This window comes from Natrix helvetica (assembly GCF_964273705.1).
Source record: "Natrix helvetica genome assembly, chromosome: 1".
Taxonomy (NCBI): Eukaryota; Metazoa; Chordata; class Lepidosauria; order Squamata; family Natricidae; genus Natrix; species Natrix helvetica.
This window is the reverse complement of record NC_138548.1, coordinates 343,749,506-343,770,851: the sequence shown is the minus strand read 5'-3', so window position 1 is coordinate 343,770,851 and position 21,346 is coordinate 343,749,506. Positions and strand designations below refer to the sequence as shown.

The 21,346-nt window shown below is 41.2% G+C and overlaps 2 protein-coding genes across 2 annotated transcripts; both read right to left on the bottom strand.

The window, feature by feature from the left end:
• Positions 1-490: 490 nt before the first annotated feature.
• On the bottom strand, positions 491-1,441 carry LOC309384152 (olfactory receptor 2D3-like; the record flags this gene model as incomplete). The annotated part of the gene is made up of 1 exon (XM_081937356.1): positions 491-1,441. The coding sequence occupies one exon, from the start codon at positions 1,439-1,441 to the stop codon at positions 491-493; it is 951 nt and encodes a 316-aa protein (XP_081793482.1).
• A 10,834-nt stretch (positions 1,442-12,275) lies between these two features.
• On the bottom strand, positions 12,276-13,037 carry LOC309384151 (olfactory receptor 2AK2-like; the record flags this gene model as incomplete). The annotated part of the gene is made up of 1 exon (XM_081937355.1): positions 12,276-13,037. One exon carries the CDS (start codon positions 13,035-13,037, stop codon positions 12,276-12,278), a length of 762 nt encoding a protein of 253 aa, XP_081793481.1.
• Between the last annotated feature and the right edge of the window lie 8,309 nt (positions 13,038-21,346).

The window sequence follows — 21,346 nt, the reverse complement described above, 5'->3', positions numbered from 1 at the left end:
ATGTAATAAAGACCGCTTTCTGGACAAACATGCAAGAGAACTGTTTTCTGGCCAAATATACAAAATATGCAATTTTATATCTACCATGCAAAAATTGAGGAGGGAATATTTTTATTTTCCTCCTTCATTCTACTAGTTACTACCAATTAGTAACAGTAAGCAAGTGAAAGGAAAAGGAGGGTTGAAGGATCAGCAGATAGGAGAAAGATTTCTGGAGAGAAGTGGGGATGGCTAGGAGATGTAGGTGGGTATGGAGTCGTTTACAAATTATCATTGTTCATTATCATGGTGATGGTAATACCAACATTCTTTTAAATCTAATTCGAGCCAATGAGAGTTAGATGACTCAGAATGCCAGATTTTTACATTTTTATTATAACTTTAATTAACAACAGAATCAAAATTTGTTCAGGAAAAATGAATGTCTACCTTCATGAATGCTTCCATCTGAATTTATCTTCATAGATCAATACAGTTAGTGCCTCTAAAATTATTTACACTTTTTGCACTTTCCAAATAATTTCTTGAGTGTGGATAAGACATCTTGATTCCTCAGACTGTATATGAAAGGATTCATGGTGGCAGGGACAATGGTAGTAAACACTGTATTAATCATAGACCTTTCAGTAGAATAAGAGGAAGAGGGAGTCATATAGGTCAACATGGCTGCTCCATAGAAGAAGCCCACCACACAGAGGTGGGACAAACAGGTTGTCAAGGCCTTGTGGCTCCTTTCAGAAGATCGTACCCGCAAAATCTGGAGAAGGATAGCAATGTAGGAGGAGAGGATGACTGAGATGGGAATGAGAAGTACCAGGAAATTTCCAATGTAGGTTATTTTTTCAAAACCAGAATTATCTGAGCAAGACAGTTGTATGAGGGCTGGATAATCACATATGTAATGGTTAATCACATTGGACTTGCAGTAGGGAAGGGGCAGGACATAAAGAGAGCAGGACAATGCTTGGAGAGTGGACCAAAACCAGGAAGCCACTGACATCATATGAAGGATGCTTTTCCTCATGAGGATGGGATATTGCAAAGGTTTGCAGATGGCCACATACCTGTCATAAGACATAGTAGCCAGGATGAGGCATTCTGCTCCTCCTAAAAGCAAAGTTACAGTAATCTGGACAACACATCCATAGAGCGAAATGGTATACCTCTTGGTTACAAAACTGACAAATACTTGAGGAACAATGGTGAGAATTTGGCAGAGGTCCAATACAGCTAATTGTTTGAGAAAAAAGTACATGGGAGTGTCAAGGCTAGAGTCGGCATTAATTACAACGAGAAGGAGACAGTTTCCAATAATTGCAATAAAGAACATGAAGCTGATAGCAACCAGAAAACTGGTGGGTGATTTTTGATGTTGGAGTCCAAGTAGAAGAAACTTTTTCCATGATGTGGAATTCTTCTCCTCCATCCCTTTTTCATGCATCTGGGGCTACTACTTGATGGTCACAGCACTGTATAAGTAATAACATAGGCAGGTTTATATTTGAAGAACGTTGAAAGTTAAATCACAGTAAACTAGAAGTGAGGAATAAATGAAATTAGGCATTCACATCCCCTCTCCTCTTTCCACTCTCTTCCTATATTTAATGATTATTTGCCATCCTTCATGTTCCCTTTGAGTGCCTCCTTCCACTTATTTTAACATCTAGATATCAAAGATCAATTCACTGGAACGTGTAGTACTTGGTGTATTAATTGAAGACACAAAACATTTCTCAATCTGTATTCCCAATTCTATCTCTTCTTTAATATTGCAATTTTTTTACAAACCATTTTTATGAACAGGTTATGCTGTTTCCCTTCCAATAATACTTGATTGCAGAAAATACAACTTCAGCAACAGTGCTCAGTGCCTGGAATTCGTTACCTGACTCAGTGGTTTCTTCTCCAACCCCCCAATTTTAACCTTAGACTGTCCACTGTTGATCTCACCCCATTCCAAAGAGGTCTGTAAGGGGCGTGCATAAGCCCACCAATGTGCCTACATTCTCTGTGCTAACAACCCCATTTATTCATATCCATTTCATGTATTCATTATTTTGTATGTATCTATTACCTTATACACGCTTGACAAAACAAATAAATAAATAAAGTAAATAAATAAGTATATCTCTGGTTATACTAAGGAAGAGCTTATATTTCAGTGCTGTATAGTTGCAAATGATGTGAATAACTATATCACCAATTGTCTGATAATCATCCATGAAGTATTTTGAAAGAAAAGTTCTTTGTAGGAATATTCTGTGTTTGTGGAATAAGCAATTTTTCCCTATTCATATAAATCCAATAAAACAAACAAACAAACAAACAAACATTCTTATGTCTCCATGCATGCTATAGTGTGTGCTCATAGAACACTGTTGTGGCCCAGCAGGATCTGGTTGAGCTGCTGATGGATTCGGATAGCGAGGAACCATATGAGTCTGCCCTGGACAATGTGGAGGACCCTGTGCAGGGTTCAGACTCAGAGCAGGGACCTGAGAAGCTGGTTGGCCACCAGGAGGCGCCTGAGGCATGGAGCAGTGGGGAGGATCAAAGGCATTTTATCCCTGATGCTAGATTGAGAAGGGCTGAGAACCGGAAGCAGCAACTCCGTAGGCAGACTCACAGAAGATGATTAAGCACAGGTAGTTGTGGATTCGCCCCTCCCAAGAGAGATTATAGATGAGGTGTTGGGAGGGAACATTTGCAGGAAACAACCGTTTGAATTAGTAGTTAAGAAAATCTATCTGTGTATTCTAGCCGTGTCTGTTCGTTTGGACTATCTGCATTGCTTCATTTAAATTATCTGGGTTGCTCTATTGAACGTGAGTTGTCTAGGTTCTCAGACAAAGGATTCGTTATCACAGTAATTAAACAGTGGCAAACAGCCAAGCCTGTGTTCTGGTTTATTCACAGGAATGGAGAGGGGGGTCAGAACAGAACACTAACCGCATTGGAGATAAACAAACAAATACGCACAAACAAATATACGTACACATTCACGCATATAGTACATGCATACATAGGGCACAATGTAACTTCAGTATCTCTATGCATGCAGTATTGTGTGCTCACAGGGCACCAATTGCATTGGAGATAAACAAATATATACACACAAGTATATATATATATATATATATATATATATATATATATATATATATATATATATATATATATATATATATATATATATATATATATATATATATATATATATATATATATATGCACATATACTTGCATAAACACAGCACACTGTAACCTTAATAATGTAAGCTTAGTAGGGGTGGGTAAGGCTGCTGCTACTGCTGGTTAGCTCAGGGACACGCTTCGCCTACGGTGCCGCCGATAGAACCGGTTCGGGGTGTGGCAGGCTGAGTTACTACCTACTCAGTTGAACTGGTCCAAACTGGTAGGAACCCACCTCTGAACCTTAGAAACAAAGCATTTCTAAAGATATTCTCTACACAAATTATTCAAGGAAGACTTCAATATTTTTTTCAGGAAATTGGAGACTAAAACATATGAAGAACGGTTGCAGGATTTGGGTTTGGCTAGTCTAGAGAAAAGAAGGACTAGGGGTGACATGATAGAAGTATTTCAATATTTCAGGGGATGCCACAAAGAAGAGGGGGTCAACTTATTTTCCAAAGCACCAGAGGGCAGGACAAGAAACAGCGGATGGAAACTGATCAAGGAGAGAAGCAACCTGGAATTAAGGAGAAACTTCCTAATACTGAGGACAATTAACCAGTGGAACAGTTTGCTTTCAGAAGTTGTCGGTGCTTCATCACTGGAGGTTTTTAAGAAGAGGTTTTTCGAATAAGGTTTTTCAGCCACTTTTCTGAAATGGCATAGGATCTCCTGCTTGAGCAGAAGGCTGGACTAGAAGAACTCCAAGTTCCCTTCCAGCTCTATTCTATATTCTTCCCACTCTTAACTTCTAATCGCAAACCCCTCATGGACTTATTTTCACTACAAAATGATCTCAAAAAGCATTCTAATACAAAAGCTTGCATTTTCTAGTATGGCAATAAAGGAAAGTATTTGTAGCTCAGGGTTGCAGGGAGGGATCCTTGGTGGTCTCTGAGTTTGGTGGTTTTCTTGCAGTTGTTTCATTACCCAAACTAAGACCATCAGTGCTAACGACTAGAAAACAACCAAGCTCAGAGAGCACCAAGGGCTCCTCCGGTAGATTATCCTTCCAATTTTGTCTATGTGGGTAGTACAGGTAGTCCTCAACTTACAACCACAATTGAGCCCCCCCCATTTTCGTTGTTAAATGAAACACTTGTTAAGCGCATTTTGGCCTATTTTATGACTTTCCCTGCCACAGCTGTTAAGTGAATCACTGCAGCTGATGTTAGTATCCCGGTTGTTAAATGAACCTGGCTTCCCCACTGACTATGCTTGTGAGAAAGTGATCACACGACCCTGGGACACAGCAATGGTCATAAATATGCACCCGTTGTCAAGCATCTGAATTTTGATCACATGATCATGGAGACACTGCAATGGTCGTAACTGTGAAAAACCATCGTAAGTTATATTTTTCAGTGCCGGTGTAACTTTGGTTACTAAACAAACTATTGTAAGTCAAGGACTAGTACTCCAATTTGGCAGGTGAGATATGAGACTATCTAGGTCTTATTGTGGGGGGGGGGGAATGCCCACTTAAACAAGGAACTAAAACGTTTGGAAATAGATGTAAGAAAGTGTCTTTCATTGGCATGCACAACTACAGTGGTCACTTGGCCCTGTGCCATAGCAACGTAGAAAAGCTCCAAGCTTCTAGTGGAGGAATGCCAAGTTTATGAAAGTGATTAGAACTTGATTTCCTTTGCCAAAGTTGTGAGCTTGGTGATTGATTGCTTTGTCTCCCAGTATTCGGACCCATGAAAAACTACTAGCAAGGAGCAGTTGTCTGGAGCGCATGTGAATGATCTCCCATCTTCTTCTTATCTGGAGAAGTTTTGAAGAACCAGTCTACTCTACTACTTTGTTCTTTGCCTCAGTTGGCGTTTCTGCTCTCTCAGAGACATGTTTAACTTGCCATTCCTTCAATAGAAGTCCTCAGCCTTGAGGCTTTTCTATGCTGCTATGGCAAGGAGAGAAATCAGATCAACACAGAAATCAGATTGACTATGTGCTCTGCAGCTAAAGATGGAGAAGCTCTATACAGTCAGTAAAATCAAGACCAGGAGCTGACTGTGGCTCAGATCATGAGCTTCTCGTTGCAAAATTTAGGCTTAAATTGAAGAAAGTAGGGAAAAGCACTAGGCCATTCAGGTATGAACTAAATCATATCCCTGATGAATATACAGTAGAGGTGACAAATAGATTTAAGGAATTAGATCTGATTGACAGGGTGCCTGAAGAACTATGGAAGGAGGTTTGCAACATTGTACAAGAGGTAGCAATTAAAACCATCCCAAAGAAAAAGAAATTCAAGAAAGCAAAATGGCTGTCTGAGGAAACTTTGCAAATAGCTGAGGAAAGAAGGGAAGCGAAAGGCAAAGGAGAAAGATAAAGATGCACCCAACTGAATGCAGAATCCAGAGAATAGCCAGAAGAGATAAGAATGCCTTCTTAAATGAACAGTGCAAAGAAATAGAAGAAAACAATAGAATAGGGAAGACCAGAGATCTCTTCAAGAAAATTGGAGTGAACTGAAGGGAACATTTCATGGAAAGATAGGCATGAAAAGGACCAAAATGGCAGGGACCTAACAGAGGCAGAGGAAATTAAGGAGAGGTGGCAAAATTACACAGAACTATACAAGAACGAGCTTAATGTCCCTGACAACCCAATGGGGTGGTCGCTGACCTTGACCCAGTTATCCTACAATGTGAAGTCAAATGGGCCTTTGGAAATCTGAGCAACAACAAAGCTAGCGGAGGTGACAGTTTTCTATTTCAAAATCTTAAAAGGCGATGCAGTAAAAGTGCTATACTCAATTTGCCAGCAAATTTGGGAAATTCAACAGTGGCCACAGAAAAGGTCAGTTTACATTCCAATTCCAAAGAAAGGCAATGCCAAAGAATGTCCAAACTATTGCACCTTTGCACTCATTACATATGCTAGTAAAGTTATGCTCAAACTCCTACAAGCTAGGCTACAGCAGTCTGTGGATCGAGAACTACGACAAGTACAGGCAGGATTTCAAAGAGGCAGAGAAACTAGAGATCAAATTGCCAACATATGCTGGATCATGGAGAAGGTGTCATAAAAACATCTACTTCTGCTTCATTGACTATGCTAAAGCCTTTGATTGTGTGGATCACAACAAATTGTGGCAAGTTAATTGTATTGTTAATTGTATACTTTATTGTCCTTGTACGTATATATACAGTATAACCATACAACGAAATTCACATAACACCCAGAGACCAAGCCCAACACACATGACAATCCCCAAACACCCACCCTCCAAAATTTCCCTGCTCCTAAAGTTCTTAAAGAGATGGGCGTACAGGACCATCTTATTTGTCTCTTGAGAAACCTATATGCGGGTCAAGAAGCAACAGTGAGAACTGGACAGGGAACCACTGATTGGTTCAAAATTGGGAAAGGAGTCCAGCAAGGCTGTATACTGTCGCCCTGCCTATTTAACTTATACGCAGAGCACATCATGAGAAAGGCAGGGCTAGATGAATCAAAAATTGGAATTAAGATTGCCGGGAGAAATATCAACAACCTCAGATATGCAGATGATACCACTCTAATGGCAGAAAGTGAAGAGGAACTAAAGAGCCCCTTGATGCAGGTGAAGAAGGAGAGTGCAAAAGTTGGTTTAAACTCAACATTAAGAAATCTAAGATCATGGCATCTGTCCCTCTCAATTCCTGGCAAATAGATGCTGGGAAAGATTGAGGACAAAAGAAGGAGGGGACGACAGAGCATGAAGTGGCTGGATGGAGTCACGGAAGCAGTCAGCAGGAACTTAAATGGACTCCAAAGGATGGTAGAGGACAGGAAGCCTGGAGGAACATTGTCCATGGAGTCACGATGGGTCGGACACAACATCACAACTAACAACAACATGGCAAGGGGTCCAGCGACTACTGTAGCTGGTCCTGCCAATAAGGAAGGAAGGAAGGAGGGAAGGAAGGAAATATTCTTTCTTAAATGCATATAACAACATATAAGGAAGAGCTACATGGATCAGCCCAACAACCCATTCAACCCAGCATTCAGTGTCCCACGCAGGCCAGTCAGAAGCATGGGCATGAGAGTAATAGGCCACTTCATTTACCCTCCCTAGCAGCTACTCCCCAAGGTAGACGTTCCAGCCAGTCATCTCTGATTCCTGAAGCAACAAGGACTCACCAGTATCAGAATCCAGGAACAGCTCAGCCTCCCCTGGAACTCCCTGCATGGAGATTACATCATCTCTAAGAGCTGGTTGAGCCACTGGTGCAAATGAGGACAGAGAAACGAAGGGAAAAGTCTTCAGATCTTTTGTCCTAATCAAGCTATTATTTCAACGCAAAGTTTTTGCAGCTGTTTTTCTAATAGCAAATATGTTCCTGCTGCTGAAATTAACACTAGACATTAACATTAATAATTTCTAGCATTCGTATGACTCAGGCGTGCCGGGGTTTAAACTCTCTAAGGAGACAGAATTAGTTTTTCCTTTAGGGAATTTTGTTTAAATATCTTTCTAGCTTGGGTTCTTGTGAATTTTTGACAACTAAAAAAAATATCCCTCTCCAGTCTTCTATCTCCTAGCCCAGCGATAGCGAACCTTTTATGGCTTGCGTGCCATAAGTGGGGGGAGCGCAGGGGGGTCGTGTGCAGGCGTGCCACATGCACAATGCAATGCGCGACACCCCCCCAGTGTGCATGCGCACACTACAGGCACGACCCCCCCATTTTTGCATACTTTTTTCGCCCTCCCCAAACTCCAGAGGCTTTATAGGAGTCTGGGGAGGGCAAAAACAGCCTCCCCTGCCCCCCCCGGAAGCCCTCCGGAGGCTTCAGGGACCTTCAGGAGGCTTCCCTGAAGCCTCCGAAGCAGTCAAAACGACCCTCCCAGCAAACAGGAAGTCACTTCCAGTTTGCTCGGAGGGTCGTTTTAAGCGCTCCGAAGGCTTCGGGGACCTTCAAGAGGCTCCCCTGAAGTCTTTGGAGCGCTCAAAACGACCCTCCAAGCAAACCGGAAGTCCGTTCCCGAACTTTCGGTTTGCCCGTAGGGCCATTTTTTTTGTCCTCCGGAGGCTTCAGGGAAGATCATGAAGCCTCCGGAGGGCCTCCGGGGGGTGGGGGAGGCTCTTTTCTCCTTCCCCAGGCTCCTATAAAGGCTCTGGAACCTGGGGAGGGCAAAAAATGGCTTTTAAAAAGGGTGAACTCAGCTGGCCAGCACACGCATGCGCGCTGGCCAGCTGACAGGGCAGCGCCTCGCGTGTTCTGACAAATGGCTCCTTGTGCCACCTGTGGCACGCGTGCCATAGGTTCGCCATCACTGTCCTAGCCCAACAGGATCTCATCTCCTTATAATAACACTTGAATTCTATTTGTCTTGTTCATGTTCTTTCTTTGGGAAGATTCTGTCACACTTTCATAAAACCTCATCCTGCTTAATTTAATAAGAACTAGTTCCCCTCCCCCAGCTAATGGTTCTCTCCCTTATAAACCCGTCTGATTAAATTTGACTTTGGAAAGAAATTATGTAAAAGGGGATCCTCTCTTTTCTATTGAAATGGATAATGTGCCAAAACATAAAAAGGGTAGAATGAAATTTGGTGTGGTGATAGAATCCGGAAAAAGAAAGCTTAGGAATCCCACCAGGCTCAAGGTGGACTCAGCCTTCCATCCTTCTGAAGTGGGTAAAATGAGGACCCAGATTGTTGGGGACAATAGGCTGACTCTGTAAACCACTTAGAGAGGGCTGTTAAAGCACTATGAAGTGGTATATAAGTGTTTGGAATAGAAGAGTGCAAAAGAATATGTCAGTTAGAGTTAAGGAAAATGGATATAAAGTGATATGGAGGTGGTACCTAACACCACGTAAATTAAATCAAATAGATGGAAATATACAAATATTTGTTGGAGGAGGTTGGAACATATAAACATATGTGGTGGGGTTGTGATAGTGCACAAAAATATGGGATATGGTGTTTAGAGAAATTAGAGCACTGTTGAATGTAAATCTAGAGATGTCACTCCGGATTGCATTATTGTTGCTGGTGGAAAAACAGGATATAAATGAAACAAAAAAAGGAATTGATTGTAAATTTGAAAATGGCAGCTAGATTAGTGATGGCCAAATGTTGGGGACGGAATTGGGATATTCAAAGAAATGAGTGGTATAATGAAATTTGGAGCATAGCAACAAATTATAAATTAACAACAGAAATTAAACTTTAAAAAGGGATGGTTAAAGTAAATAATTATAATGAAATATGGGGGGATTTTATAAAATTGGTGGGAGGCAAACGGAATAAACCTACTCACGAATATATGTTGTCTTGGAGGGCATAAGGGCACAATTGGAATATATTGTATATCTAAGAAATATAAGGGGGGGGGAGGTCCCAGGGGGTGGGGGTTGCACTGTAATATGTGTTTTTTCTTTCTTTTTTGTACTCAATTGTATATGTACTGTTTATATTATTTGTGTTTAAATATAACACAAAGACGGCAGCTCCGTTCCCATTTTAAGCCCACGCTTGAAGATGGCAGGTGAGATCCTGCCGAAACGTTGCAAAGACAATCTCAACCTTACACGGGAATTTATATATATATATAAAAAACCAAGTCTATTCCTTTTTGCTATTCCTTCTACAAAACACTGTCCCATGAAAACTAAATTTGTCAGCTCAGCAATATAAAGACTTAGAAGGCCAAGGAATGCTGGGAAAAGGTCCTGGGAAGCAAGCAGGACTCAGGGAGTGTGATGGTTCACATGGTTAGGATGCTGGACTGACAATCAAAGCTCATGTTCGAGACCTGGTTGATGCCGTGGGATGAGGTGAGCTTCCACCATATGCTCCAGCTCCTGCTGACTCACTGGTACAAAAGCGGGTGACTGCAAGTAGATTGATGGGTATCACTTCGGTGGGCAACTTAACAGGGATATGAAATGAGCTTGCAGCTGGGCATCCTCCAGACAATGATGATGTCACCATTCGACCCTTTTAACCAGTGGTGGCATTCAAAAAATTTTAATTACCGGTTCTGTGGGCATGGCTTTTTGGGTGTGGCAGGGGAAGGATACTTCAAAATCCCCATTCCCTCCCCACCCTCAAAATTTCCGCCACTGGTTCTCCAGAATCGGTCAGAACTGGCTGAATATCACCTCTGCTTTCAACTCAGAAGAGCTTCAGTGGTCCCAACATGAATGTAGGAGGAGGAGGACTCTAGGAAAGCAAAAGAAATCAATTCCCTAGAAAGAAATCATGTTCACAGAATCCTATCTCCTTATCTTTCAAATGTCCAGTGTTTTTGTAGCCCTGCCCATGATCTCATAGTTACACCTTAATGGCCTGAATGATCTCACTAAGCACTGGAGTGGGTGGCTACATTAAATCTAACCAATAACAACAACAGTGTGCTATATTCAATGAAATGCCTAGGTACTATATCCAATCACATGTATATTGTATTTAGGTTATCAAGACTGCATTGTGTCTAGTATGTAGATTCCTCTGACATTGTATGCCATACCCCAGGGGTGTCAAACTCGTGTCATCACGACGGCGTCATATGACATATCGAGACTTTTTCCACTTCGCTAAACCGGGCGTGGTCAACGTGTGATGCATCTGGTCCGTGAGCCGCGGGTTTGACAGGCCCTGCCATATGCTAAATACACAAAAGTATATTGTAATTAGTGCAATGAAGGGCTGTAATCACCTCCCTCTTTCCCTCCAGCATTATCAATAAATCAACTGGTGCTTCAATGCAATGAGTCTGTCAGGTGGGAGAGATCAGGTCCACAAGTTAAGTTCCAATTAAATTGATTTATTGCTCATGCCTGGGAATCTAGTCAACTGCTCAGCAATCTAGTCAACTTAAGACCAGCACTAATTTGGCACTAGATAAGGGTTTATGGAATTCCAGAGGGGTTGGCTTTAGACTGCTTGTGAGAACATAATAGCTCCAGGCTGATTCCCCTTTTGACTCTTCTCCCAGGCTCTGCTTTTCCTTATCCTACAGTGTCCTGGTCATTGAACCAAATTTATCCCTTAAAAATTCTACAACAGCAGACACTAAAACCCACAATGTACCAGAATCTCTGATCAATCGTGCTTCAGAGAGTAGTCATGGCTATTAGACATGGTAATTATTGTGTGCCACAATCTATTCCAATTGTTCCCAACCAGATGCCCTCCAGATACTGGTACAACTTCCAAAACTTCTAGAAGAATAGAATATAATCTGGTCAACCTTTAGTATCCTAATCAATACGTCCTTAAAGTGATATCAATGAATGATCATCAAGATGCTAACAGTTGCTCCTCACCATAATAAGCTGCTACCTACCCTATCACACATGGGATGTGCTGCCTTTGTTCACAACCCAACTTGTATAGGTGGAAAGTGGAGACCCTTTTCTGGAAATTGCATGGAATTGCTACACCTGGGCATCATTTACACCTAGATTTGCAATCTATAAAATTTACTGATTTTTCCTTTAATAAATTCAAGAGGAGACCACAATATTCAGTGTGTTAGAAGGCTGTAAACCACACAGGACAAATCTGTTAATATTGAGTGGGCTATTGATAGCTGGAAAGGCATAAAACCTCATTCAGATTAGTCCTCATCCCTGTACATTATTGTAAATATATATATTAAGCAAAGTGAAATCACAATATTTAGATTTCATAAGGCATTTCAAAACTTTTTAAGCATTCTGCATAAATAATCCTTATAGGAGTTCTGCAGGATAATATTATCATATATGTTTTATATTTCAGTTCAGAGGCTGAAGATGAAAGTAATATTTCTAGGCATACAAAAGACATCGTAAGTGAATCAGAGGACATAATATTGTAGACTCTAGTAGAGGAATACAATTGTTTGTTGATCAATAAGACAAATGGGGAATAGACTTCTATTGTCACTAAGTATTGATGTTTGCCATAGTGGGAAAAATAGGAGGAAGGTTTATCAGTTACGTTCACCACTTTAATTCCACATGTATGATGGCATAATATAATAATAGCAAGAACGTCTTCACTCCTATTGGAGCAAATGGCTAGATTTAAAAAAGAAAGTATGCTGTACCAATAATGTTCCACTATTATGTTGTACCTATCAAGTCACTATTGCAAATTGAGTTTTCCAAAGATTTTCTTCAGAGCTTCCAAGACATCTCGATTCCTCAAGCTATATATGAAGGGGTTTGTCATGGCAGGTACAATGGTAAAGAGCAGTGTATTAACCATGGCTTCCTGGGGTGAATAAGAGGATGCAGGTTTCATGTATGTCGCAAGACAAGTTACATAGAAGATCCCAACTACACACAAGTGAGACATGCATGTTCCCAAGGCTTTGTGGCTCCTTTGAGAAGATCGTACCCTCATGACTTGGAGGAGGATGGCAACATAGGACGTGAGGATAACTGAGAGGGGGATGAGAAGTACCAGGAAATTTCCAGCATAAGTTGTTCTTTCAAAATCAGAATTATCTGAGCAAGACAGCTGGATAAGAGCTGGATAATCACACATGTAATGGTTAATCACATTGGACTTGCAGTAGGGAAGCGGCAGTACATAAAGAGAGCAAGTGAGAGACTGGACAGTGGACCAAAGCCAGGCCACCACTGACATCATATAACAGACGTTTCTCCTCATGAGGATGGGGTATTGCAAAGGTTTGCAGATGGCTACGTACCTGTCATAAGACATGGTTGCCAGGATGAGGCATTCTGCTCCCCCTAAAAGCAAAGTTATAGAAATCTGAACAACACATCCATAGAGTGAAATGGTATACTTGTTGGTTATAAAACTGACCAATACTTGAGGAACAATGGAGAGAACTTGGCAGAGGTCCATGAAAGCCAACTGACTAAGAAAGAAGTACATGGGAGTCTGAAGTCCAGAGTCTGTTTTAATCAGAAAAATAAGGATGCTGTTTCCTATCAGAGCAATCAGAAACATGAAGAGAAGCCCCCAAAGGAAGAGGGTGGGTGACCATTGATGCAGAAATCCCACCAGAAGAAATTCTCTCCATGAAGTTATGTTCTCCTCTCTCATTCCTCCTTCATGTGCCAAGCTTTTATCTAAAGATACAAAAATAATTTGCGACAACTTTTATCATAAATCTGTTGAAATCCATAATTATTGATATATATCTTCCTCACTCCCTCTGCTGTGGATAGACAATGGCTAAAACAATGATGGTGATATTGCAAAAGAATGTTTCCTTTGAAAATGTTTTGCTTCTCATCCAAGCGGCTAACTTCAGTTAGAACCGAAGAAGCTTCTTGGATGAGAAGTAAAACTTTTTCAAGGGAAAAAAAAAAGGAAGTCCAGTTGCCTTTTGAAAAAAGCATCTTTAGTACAACCATGACCTGGATGATTGGGAATCCTCATAGTCCACTTGCCTATCTCTTTCACCCTGATCCAGGTCCCTGCACCTTTCTGTCTTTAAAACCCTGCAAAATATTTGTTTTAATAATAAGCACAAAAGAAAAGGCTCTTGGATGCAACTATAATATGCTGCAAGACAGAGAGAGCCCGTATGAGCAGCCCCAAGCCCCAAGTCAAAAATCTGAAATGCTCTGTTGGCCCTTGTTTAATATTCAAAACAGAAGGCAGAATGTTCTCTTTACCCAATTTATGTTGAGACAATTAAACATTAATGACCAGCTTTAGTTTTGCATCTCTGATAATGAGCAGCTAAGGAAGATGTAAGTGTTGAGTATCTGGAAAACAGGTACTTGTTGACCAAGATCAGGCAAACAAATGTGCTTATTCAAGTAAAGGGTGAGCTGCATTGTCAGGGATACCCTTAAAATGAAAAATTGAGTTTAACCTCACACAAATGTGCAGGGACACATACACCTGCACACACAGTCATGCACACCAGGAATGTCACTTACTGCCTCATGAATTCCTGGATATTGCAGGGATGCAATTATTGCTATTATATTCTTGCTATTGTGGTGTTTGTGTATATATACACACACAAACTAAACATACCTTATCATAATTATCTCTTCAGAAATGAAGCAATACATACCTGCAGATGTTGGCAACAGCCAATGAGGAAGACAAGGTTTTACAATCAAAAAGCTCCATTTGAGGTTCTGAATCTTCCCCCAACTGAATTCTTTTCCATGCCTTCTTTCATGGCTTCCATCTCAAGCCATGCAACCTCATTCTATTCAAATACTTTGGGTTTATTCTTTCAGTGCAAGATTCGCTGTCCTAAAGCCTTCAGGAGACAAGCAATTTCCATTCTGAAAATCAGTGAGACAAACTGCAGCTTTTAAAAATCAAATCAGGGAGAAGAATATGTGCTAGAAATTCATGGATCAGTGGGAAGCATTGACCTAATTTTGATATGATCAGATATATACATCTAATTCTTAAACATTTAAACTACGATTCTAGGATTACTTATGCACAACAATGGAGAGAAAGTGAGAGAGAAAATAAGAAACAGACAGTGTTAGATACTCCCCCCTATCTAGTTGTTGACAAGGACAATCACAGTCTCCACTCAGGTCCTCTCCTTTCAGGCAGAACAGGGAGACCCTGATTGGCTGAAGAGCTGGGCAGCTTCCCCTTAAAAAGGGGAGCTGCCAGACTCCTAGTCAGTGGATGCCTGTACTTGACCTAATAAAGAGCTGTTGTCATCACTTGCCTTTTGTGCCTTCATTACCCTATCTAACAGACAGTCTATTTTTTCCTGCCTGAATTATCTGAACCAACATAATAAAATGTTAATTTAATGATAAATGGAGGAAGAAAAAAACTGCATGTTCATTTTGAAAAGCTCAAGTTAGGGTCGCTCTTTTTGTCATTCTTCCTACAGCCAACTAAGTCTTTCCTATATCCCGGGAGAGGTTGAGAGGTTTCTTCTTTAGGGAATTTGGTTCTCTTTTCACGGTTTTAATTAAGGTGCAGTTTCAAAAAGGAAAATTTCAGAGCATAAGATCATATCATTTATTTCTGCAGGTTTTTTTTTTTTAATCAGATTTTCTTAAGAGAACTTCTTAGGCATTTTAGTGAATTACAAAGTGACATCATGAAAGTCATGCTAGTTCCAAAAAAGGCAAATCTTGTTGCAATAGCGTAGAAGAAATTTGCATCCTAATCTAGAGTATAGGCAAGGTCCCACTTAGTTCTGGTACTGTGCCTTGTTGTTTGAGCCTCAAACTGAACTAAACCCCAAACCTTTCTCTTCAGATACAATACAATACAATGGTAGAGTTGGAAGGGACCTTGGAGGTCTTCTAGTCCAACCCCCTGCCTAGGCAGGAAACCCTATACCGTTTCAGACAAATGGTTATCCAACATCTTCTTAAAGACTTCCAGTGTTGGGGCATTCACAACTTCTGGAGGCAAGTTGTTCCACTGATTAATTGTTCTAACTGTCAGGAAATTTCTCCTCAGTTCTAAGTTGCTTCTCTCCTTGATTAGTTTCCACCCATTGCTTCTTGTTCTACCCTCAGGTGCCTTGGAAAATAGTTTGACTCCCTCTTCTTTGTGGCAACCCCTGAGATATTGGAACACCGCTATCATGTCTTCCCCCAGTCTTTCTTTCTCTTAAACTAAACATACCCAGTTCCTGCAACCGTTCTTCATATGTTTTAGTCTCCAGTCTCCTAATCATCTTTGTTGCTCTTCTCTGCACTCTTTCTAGAGTCTCCACATCTTTTTTACATTGTGGTGACCAGAACTGAATGCAGTATTCCAAGTGTGGCCTTACCAAGGCATTATAAAGTGGTATTAAAACTTCACGTGATCTTGATTCTATCCCTCTGTTGATGCAGCCTAGGACTGTATTGGCTTTTTTGGCAGCTGCTGCACACTGCTGGCTCATATTTAAATGGTTGTCCAGTAGGACTCCAAGATCCCTTTCACAGTTACTACTACTGAGCAAGGTACCACCTATTCTGTACCTGTGCATTCCATCTCAGGGCTGCCCGTGTTCTTTACAGAGAATATGTCTCAGTAACAACAGACAATCAACAATCAGACCATGACCCAGAAGTAGCAAGCAACATCCACACTAATTTGCATCACATTAAAAAAAAAACCGTATTTAAAGATCAGTTCTCTGGCAGAAGAGGACAATTCAAAACGCACTGACCATGTCTCCTCGAATGGTGATGAAACGTTTGCAACCAAATTGCCAAGCTCAGAGCTCAAACCAATAGCCCCACTCAGGGGTGGGTTCCTGTACCAGTTGGTACTGGTTTGCTCTGCGCGCGCTTTGCACATACTTTCTGAAGGCCCAATGCAAAAAAATGGCTCCCAGGCCTGACACTCAGCATAACATACATTTCATTTCCCATTGCTAACACCTCCTCCAGATCAAGTTTAACTCTGCATGAGCATCTCTCTGAGATTTCTTAGCATTAAGGGAGGTGTTTCTACTCTGCTTTCTTCTCAAAGGCTTCAGCAGACGAGAGCACCCAGACAATTGGAGTGATTCCAGAAGCTAAGCAAACCAAGATACATCCACCTGCAATGATCAAGTTCAGCCTAGAGTTGGGCTATTGGTTTGAGCTCTAAGCTTGGCAATTTGGTTGCAAATCACCATTCGAGGAGACTTCCTTAGTGCATTTTGAATTGTGCTCGTCTGTCAGAACACTGGTCTTCAAATACCATTTTTTATGTGGTGCAAATTACTGTGGATGTTGTTTGTTACTTCTGAGTCATGGTCTGATTGTTGATTGGCTGTTGTTACTGAGACATGGTCTTTGGTTTTAAGTACCATCTGTGTGAAGTAAATTAGTGTTGTTTGTTCAAATGCTTCTGAGTCATGGTCCAGTTTGGGACTGCTTGAACAGCTGGTTGTTGTCACTGAGATGTGGTCCAATTTCTTGTAAGCTGATGGCTTGCCATTTTTATTGTTGCGTAGTGAGATGCCTGTTTGTTCATTTAAAATGCTATCTTCGGGATCACGGTTGATGCAGTTCTTTTGTTCTCAGCGATTGGTAGACCAGATCAATGTCAATGTATCTTGTTGGTGGAAAACCAGGCTTCAAGGAGTTCTCTTTCTCTCCTTGATTTCACCTGGTATTTAAAGACCAGTGTTCTGACAGACAAGCACAATTCAAAGCACACAGATGATGTCTCCTCAAATAGTGATGAAACATTTGCAACCACATTGCCAAACTTGGAGCTCAAACTAAGAGCCCAACTACCAACCCGCTGCCCTGAGTCCTTTTGGAGAAGTGCGGCATATAAATCCAAATAAATCTAAACCTAAAACCTAAACCCGAGCTACTAATATTCAACACATCTCAATCAGCCTAGAGTGCCATCTTTTTCCATGGTGTCTCTTTGAGTTGACATCTTGTATCCAGCCATGAAACTTCCATCCAAGAAATGTCCATATCTTACTCCATTTCAGGCAGAGTTGTCTGGCATCCATTAGCTGAGGGGGTGATTTTACTGCAACTGTTCAGAAGACCGTCTTTCATTATTCTGCCTAATGAACCCATGATGGTTGGGAATAGCTATGATCATTTATCTCACACCTTCCTTAGGCATACAGCCCTGTTCTGACCCCCCTCTCCACGCCTGTGAATAAGCCAGAACACAGGCTTGGCTGTTTGCCACTATTTAATGAAGGAGATAGCAAGTCCTTTGGCTGAGAGCCCAGACCACTCACGTGCCAACAGAACAACACAGATAGTCCCCAAGAACAGACACAACTGGAAATACACAGAACTTCTCAATCACCAATTCGAATGGTTGTTTCCTGCAAATGTCCCCTCCCAATGCCTCACCTATAAGCTCTCTTGGGAGGGGCCAATCTACAACCACCTGTGCTAATTATCGTCTGTGAGCCTGCCTACAATGCTGCTGCTTTCCCTTCTCACTCTAGCATCAGGGACTGACTGCCTTTGATCCTCCTCACTGCTCCATTCCTCAGGCGCCTCCTGGTGGCCAACCAGCCCCTCCGGTCCCTGCTCTGAATCTGCAACCTGCACAGGGTCTTCCACATCATCCAGGGCAGACTGAAATGATCCCTCGCTATCCGAGTCCATCAGCAGCTGAACCGGAACCTGCTGGGCCACAACACAGCCCCACCTGTTGGATGGGCATCAATTTATAGGAATTTATTTATGAAATGTAGAGGCTACATAACTCAAAGCGACTCTGAGGAGCTTTCATTAAAAAGTAGCAGTAGAAACATTAGTCCAGCCACTTAGAATAAACCTATGTTTGGGGTCTGAGGAACTCCCTAAATATCCAGCTTCGCAGAAGGATCCCTTTAAATTTTCCAACGTGGAGGATGTCTTCAAATATTGCATGGAATTCTTTATGACAAATCATGAACTGATTTTTTTAATGTGAATTGGGAATTTCCATCCAGTGTGTTGAAAGCTAATGTCTGCGTGAGTTTAGAGGTCATGCATCTCATCTTGGAAAAGAAGCTGCTCTTTAATGTTCAGGCTGCTGGATATCTATTGTGCGTAACCTCTTTATTAGTTTGCCTCCAGTGCACTTCCAGTCAGTCCCAAAGGTGCTCTTTCAAGAGGCAACTGGATGTTCTTGTTTTTAGAATAGAGCAGAGCTGGAAGGGAACTTGGAGGTCTTCCAGTCCACCCCACGCTCAAGCAGGAGAACTTATACCCGTGATGACAAACCTATGGCATGCATGCCAGAGGTGACATGCAGAGCCCTCTCTGTGGGCATACGTGCCATTACCAGCTGCTCTTCTGGTTTCCGATACCCATGCTGATCTTTGCAGGTGCCAGAGTGCCAGAAAATGTCCTGAGATCACCCCCCCCCCCAGTGGTAAAAGAAACAGGCATGTGTGCTGGCCAGCTGGTCTTCGGGTTTTCGGGGCTCTGGCACATGCACATACACGCACATTCTGGTTTGGGCACTCGGTACTGAAAAGGTTCACCACCACTGACCTATACTATTTCAGGCAAGTGACTCTCCAGTCTCTTCTTAAAATCCTCCAGCGATGAAGCAACCACAATCTCTGAAGGCAAGCTGTTCATGAGTTAATTGTCCTCGCTGTTAGGAAGTTTCTCCTTAATCCAAGTCGCTTCTCTCTTTGGTTAGTTCCCAACCATTGTTTCTTGCCCTGCCCTCTGGTGCTTTGTCAGAAAAGACCTTCTTTGAAGATGCTTTGCTTGTTCAGCTCTGGATGGATGGTGGGTAGCTGAAGGCAGAGCTGAAGAAGCTTCTTCAACGAGAGGAGAAATATCTTCAAAGAAAAAAAAACAGAAAGTCCAGTTTCCCCTTGAAAAAGCACCTTTGGGACAACCATAACCGGGATGACTGAGAATCTCCATAGACACTCCCAAATCAATCCCTATATCCAGGCCAAAACAAGCACTCATGTTATTCTCACCAGCTCCACTACAAAAAAAAAAAAAAAAAAAAAAAGCTTGGTGAGATTTATTTATTAAATATCAGCAAATCTTAAAAGTATTAAGTGGCCAGAAAGAGATTAAAAGCAGCAAGGCAATGGAAGAGAGGAATAGAGAGACATGGACACTGGGCAAGAATGTACAGCGTTTACACATCTATATGTCAAAAGGCACAGAATTTTCTAATGCTACTAGCAACGATACAGAAGCTGATTATAATGAGCAGGTTTCTATAGGTTGGGAAACCTAAAGGATTGTTACTCCTGCAGAGCTGTGTATTTAGGAACCTCACCAGACAAAACACAGGTTTCATTCTGCTGGACTAATAGCTCTTACTTTTTAATGAAATCTGCCCAGAGGTGGTATTCAGCAGGTTCTGACCAATTCTGGAGAATCGATGGTGGAAATTTTGAGTAGTTCAGAGAACAAGTAAATACCACTGCTCCCCCGCATCTATTCCCTGCCTCCTGAGTCCCAACTGATCAGGAAGGAATTGAGATTTTGCAGTATCCTTCTCCTGCCACGGCCACCAAGCCATGCCACGCCCACCAAGCCACACCCACAGAACCTGTAGTAAACATTTTTGAACCCCACCACTGAATCTGCCCAAAGTTGGCTCAAATCAGGCAGCCTATAAATCCAATAAACAAATTCCTATAAAATTACCCCGTTCTCATTCCTTGGCAGAAGGGGATGTAAACATCTTGGTGATTGGGACCAATCCTCACCCTTTGAGATAGGATGCTTAAGAAAAGTGTGAGACAAGCCATCCTAGCTAAAACATATCATATATTATATGATAAAATAAACTAAAAACCCTGCAAAATAAACAATGTAATCTTATGCTTCGAACTTCTCACTTTTGAAATTGCATCTTAATTAAAATCTTGGCCTGAGAACCAAACTCCCTGAAGTAGTAGTTGCTCAGAACCTCTCCCTGCATATAAAGTTGGCTGCAGTGAGAATGACAACAACATCTTCTCTAACTTTTTTTCATAATGAATAGGCAGTTTTTTTCTCCATTCCTCAGTTATTAAGTAAACATTTAATTATGTTAGTTATAGTTAATCTATGAGATACTGTGTCTATTTCTTATTTTCAGTGTGTGTGTGTGTTTTGTATCTGTGCCAGTATCTGTAAGTGACTCTACTATTAGAGCCTATATTTTTTAAAATTAGATCTTTATCAGATCAGAACAAACTGACACCAATGCATGGGCCCATCTGTACATCTGTAGCACAATGTTTTCTCCCTAATTTGGTTTCTAAAAATTGCAGTTTGTCTCACTCATTTTCAGAATGGAAGTTGCTTGTTTCCTGAAGGATGTAAGACAATGAATTTCGCATTGTAAAAAATATTCCCAATATATTTGAATAGAATCAGATGGCATGATTTAAGGAAGCCATGCAAGAAGCAATGAAAAAAATCAGCTGAGCGAAGAATCATAAACTCAAATGGAGCTTTCTGACTTTAAAAGACCCTGCTTTTTCCGTTTGCTGTTGTGAACATCTACGGGTATGTAATTCTTGATTTCTGAAGAGACAATTGTTCCTGGAAAGCAGATATTTTATAAAAGTTCATACCGCAAACATCCAACTCATAAAACTGTATTTAAAAACAACTTTCAGGCAGACAATTATAATTACAACTTGAAAACAACTATAATTTGATCGATATACACAGATAGATAGACAGACAGATAGAGCTATAAATATAGATGCATCAGTAAAAGTATAATAACAATAACATTATTGTTATATGTTGTACACTATACTATACTATACTATACTGTACTATGTACTATGTACTATGTACTATGTA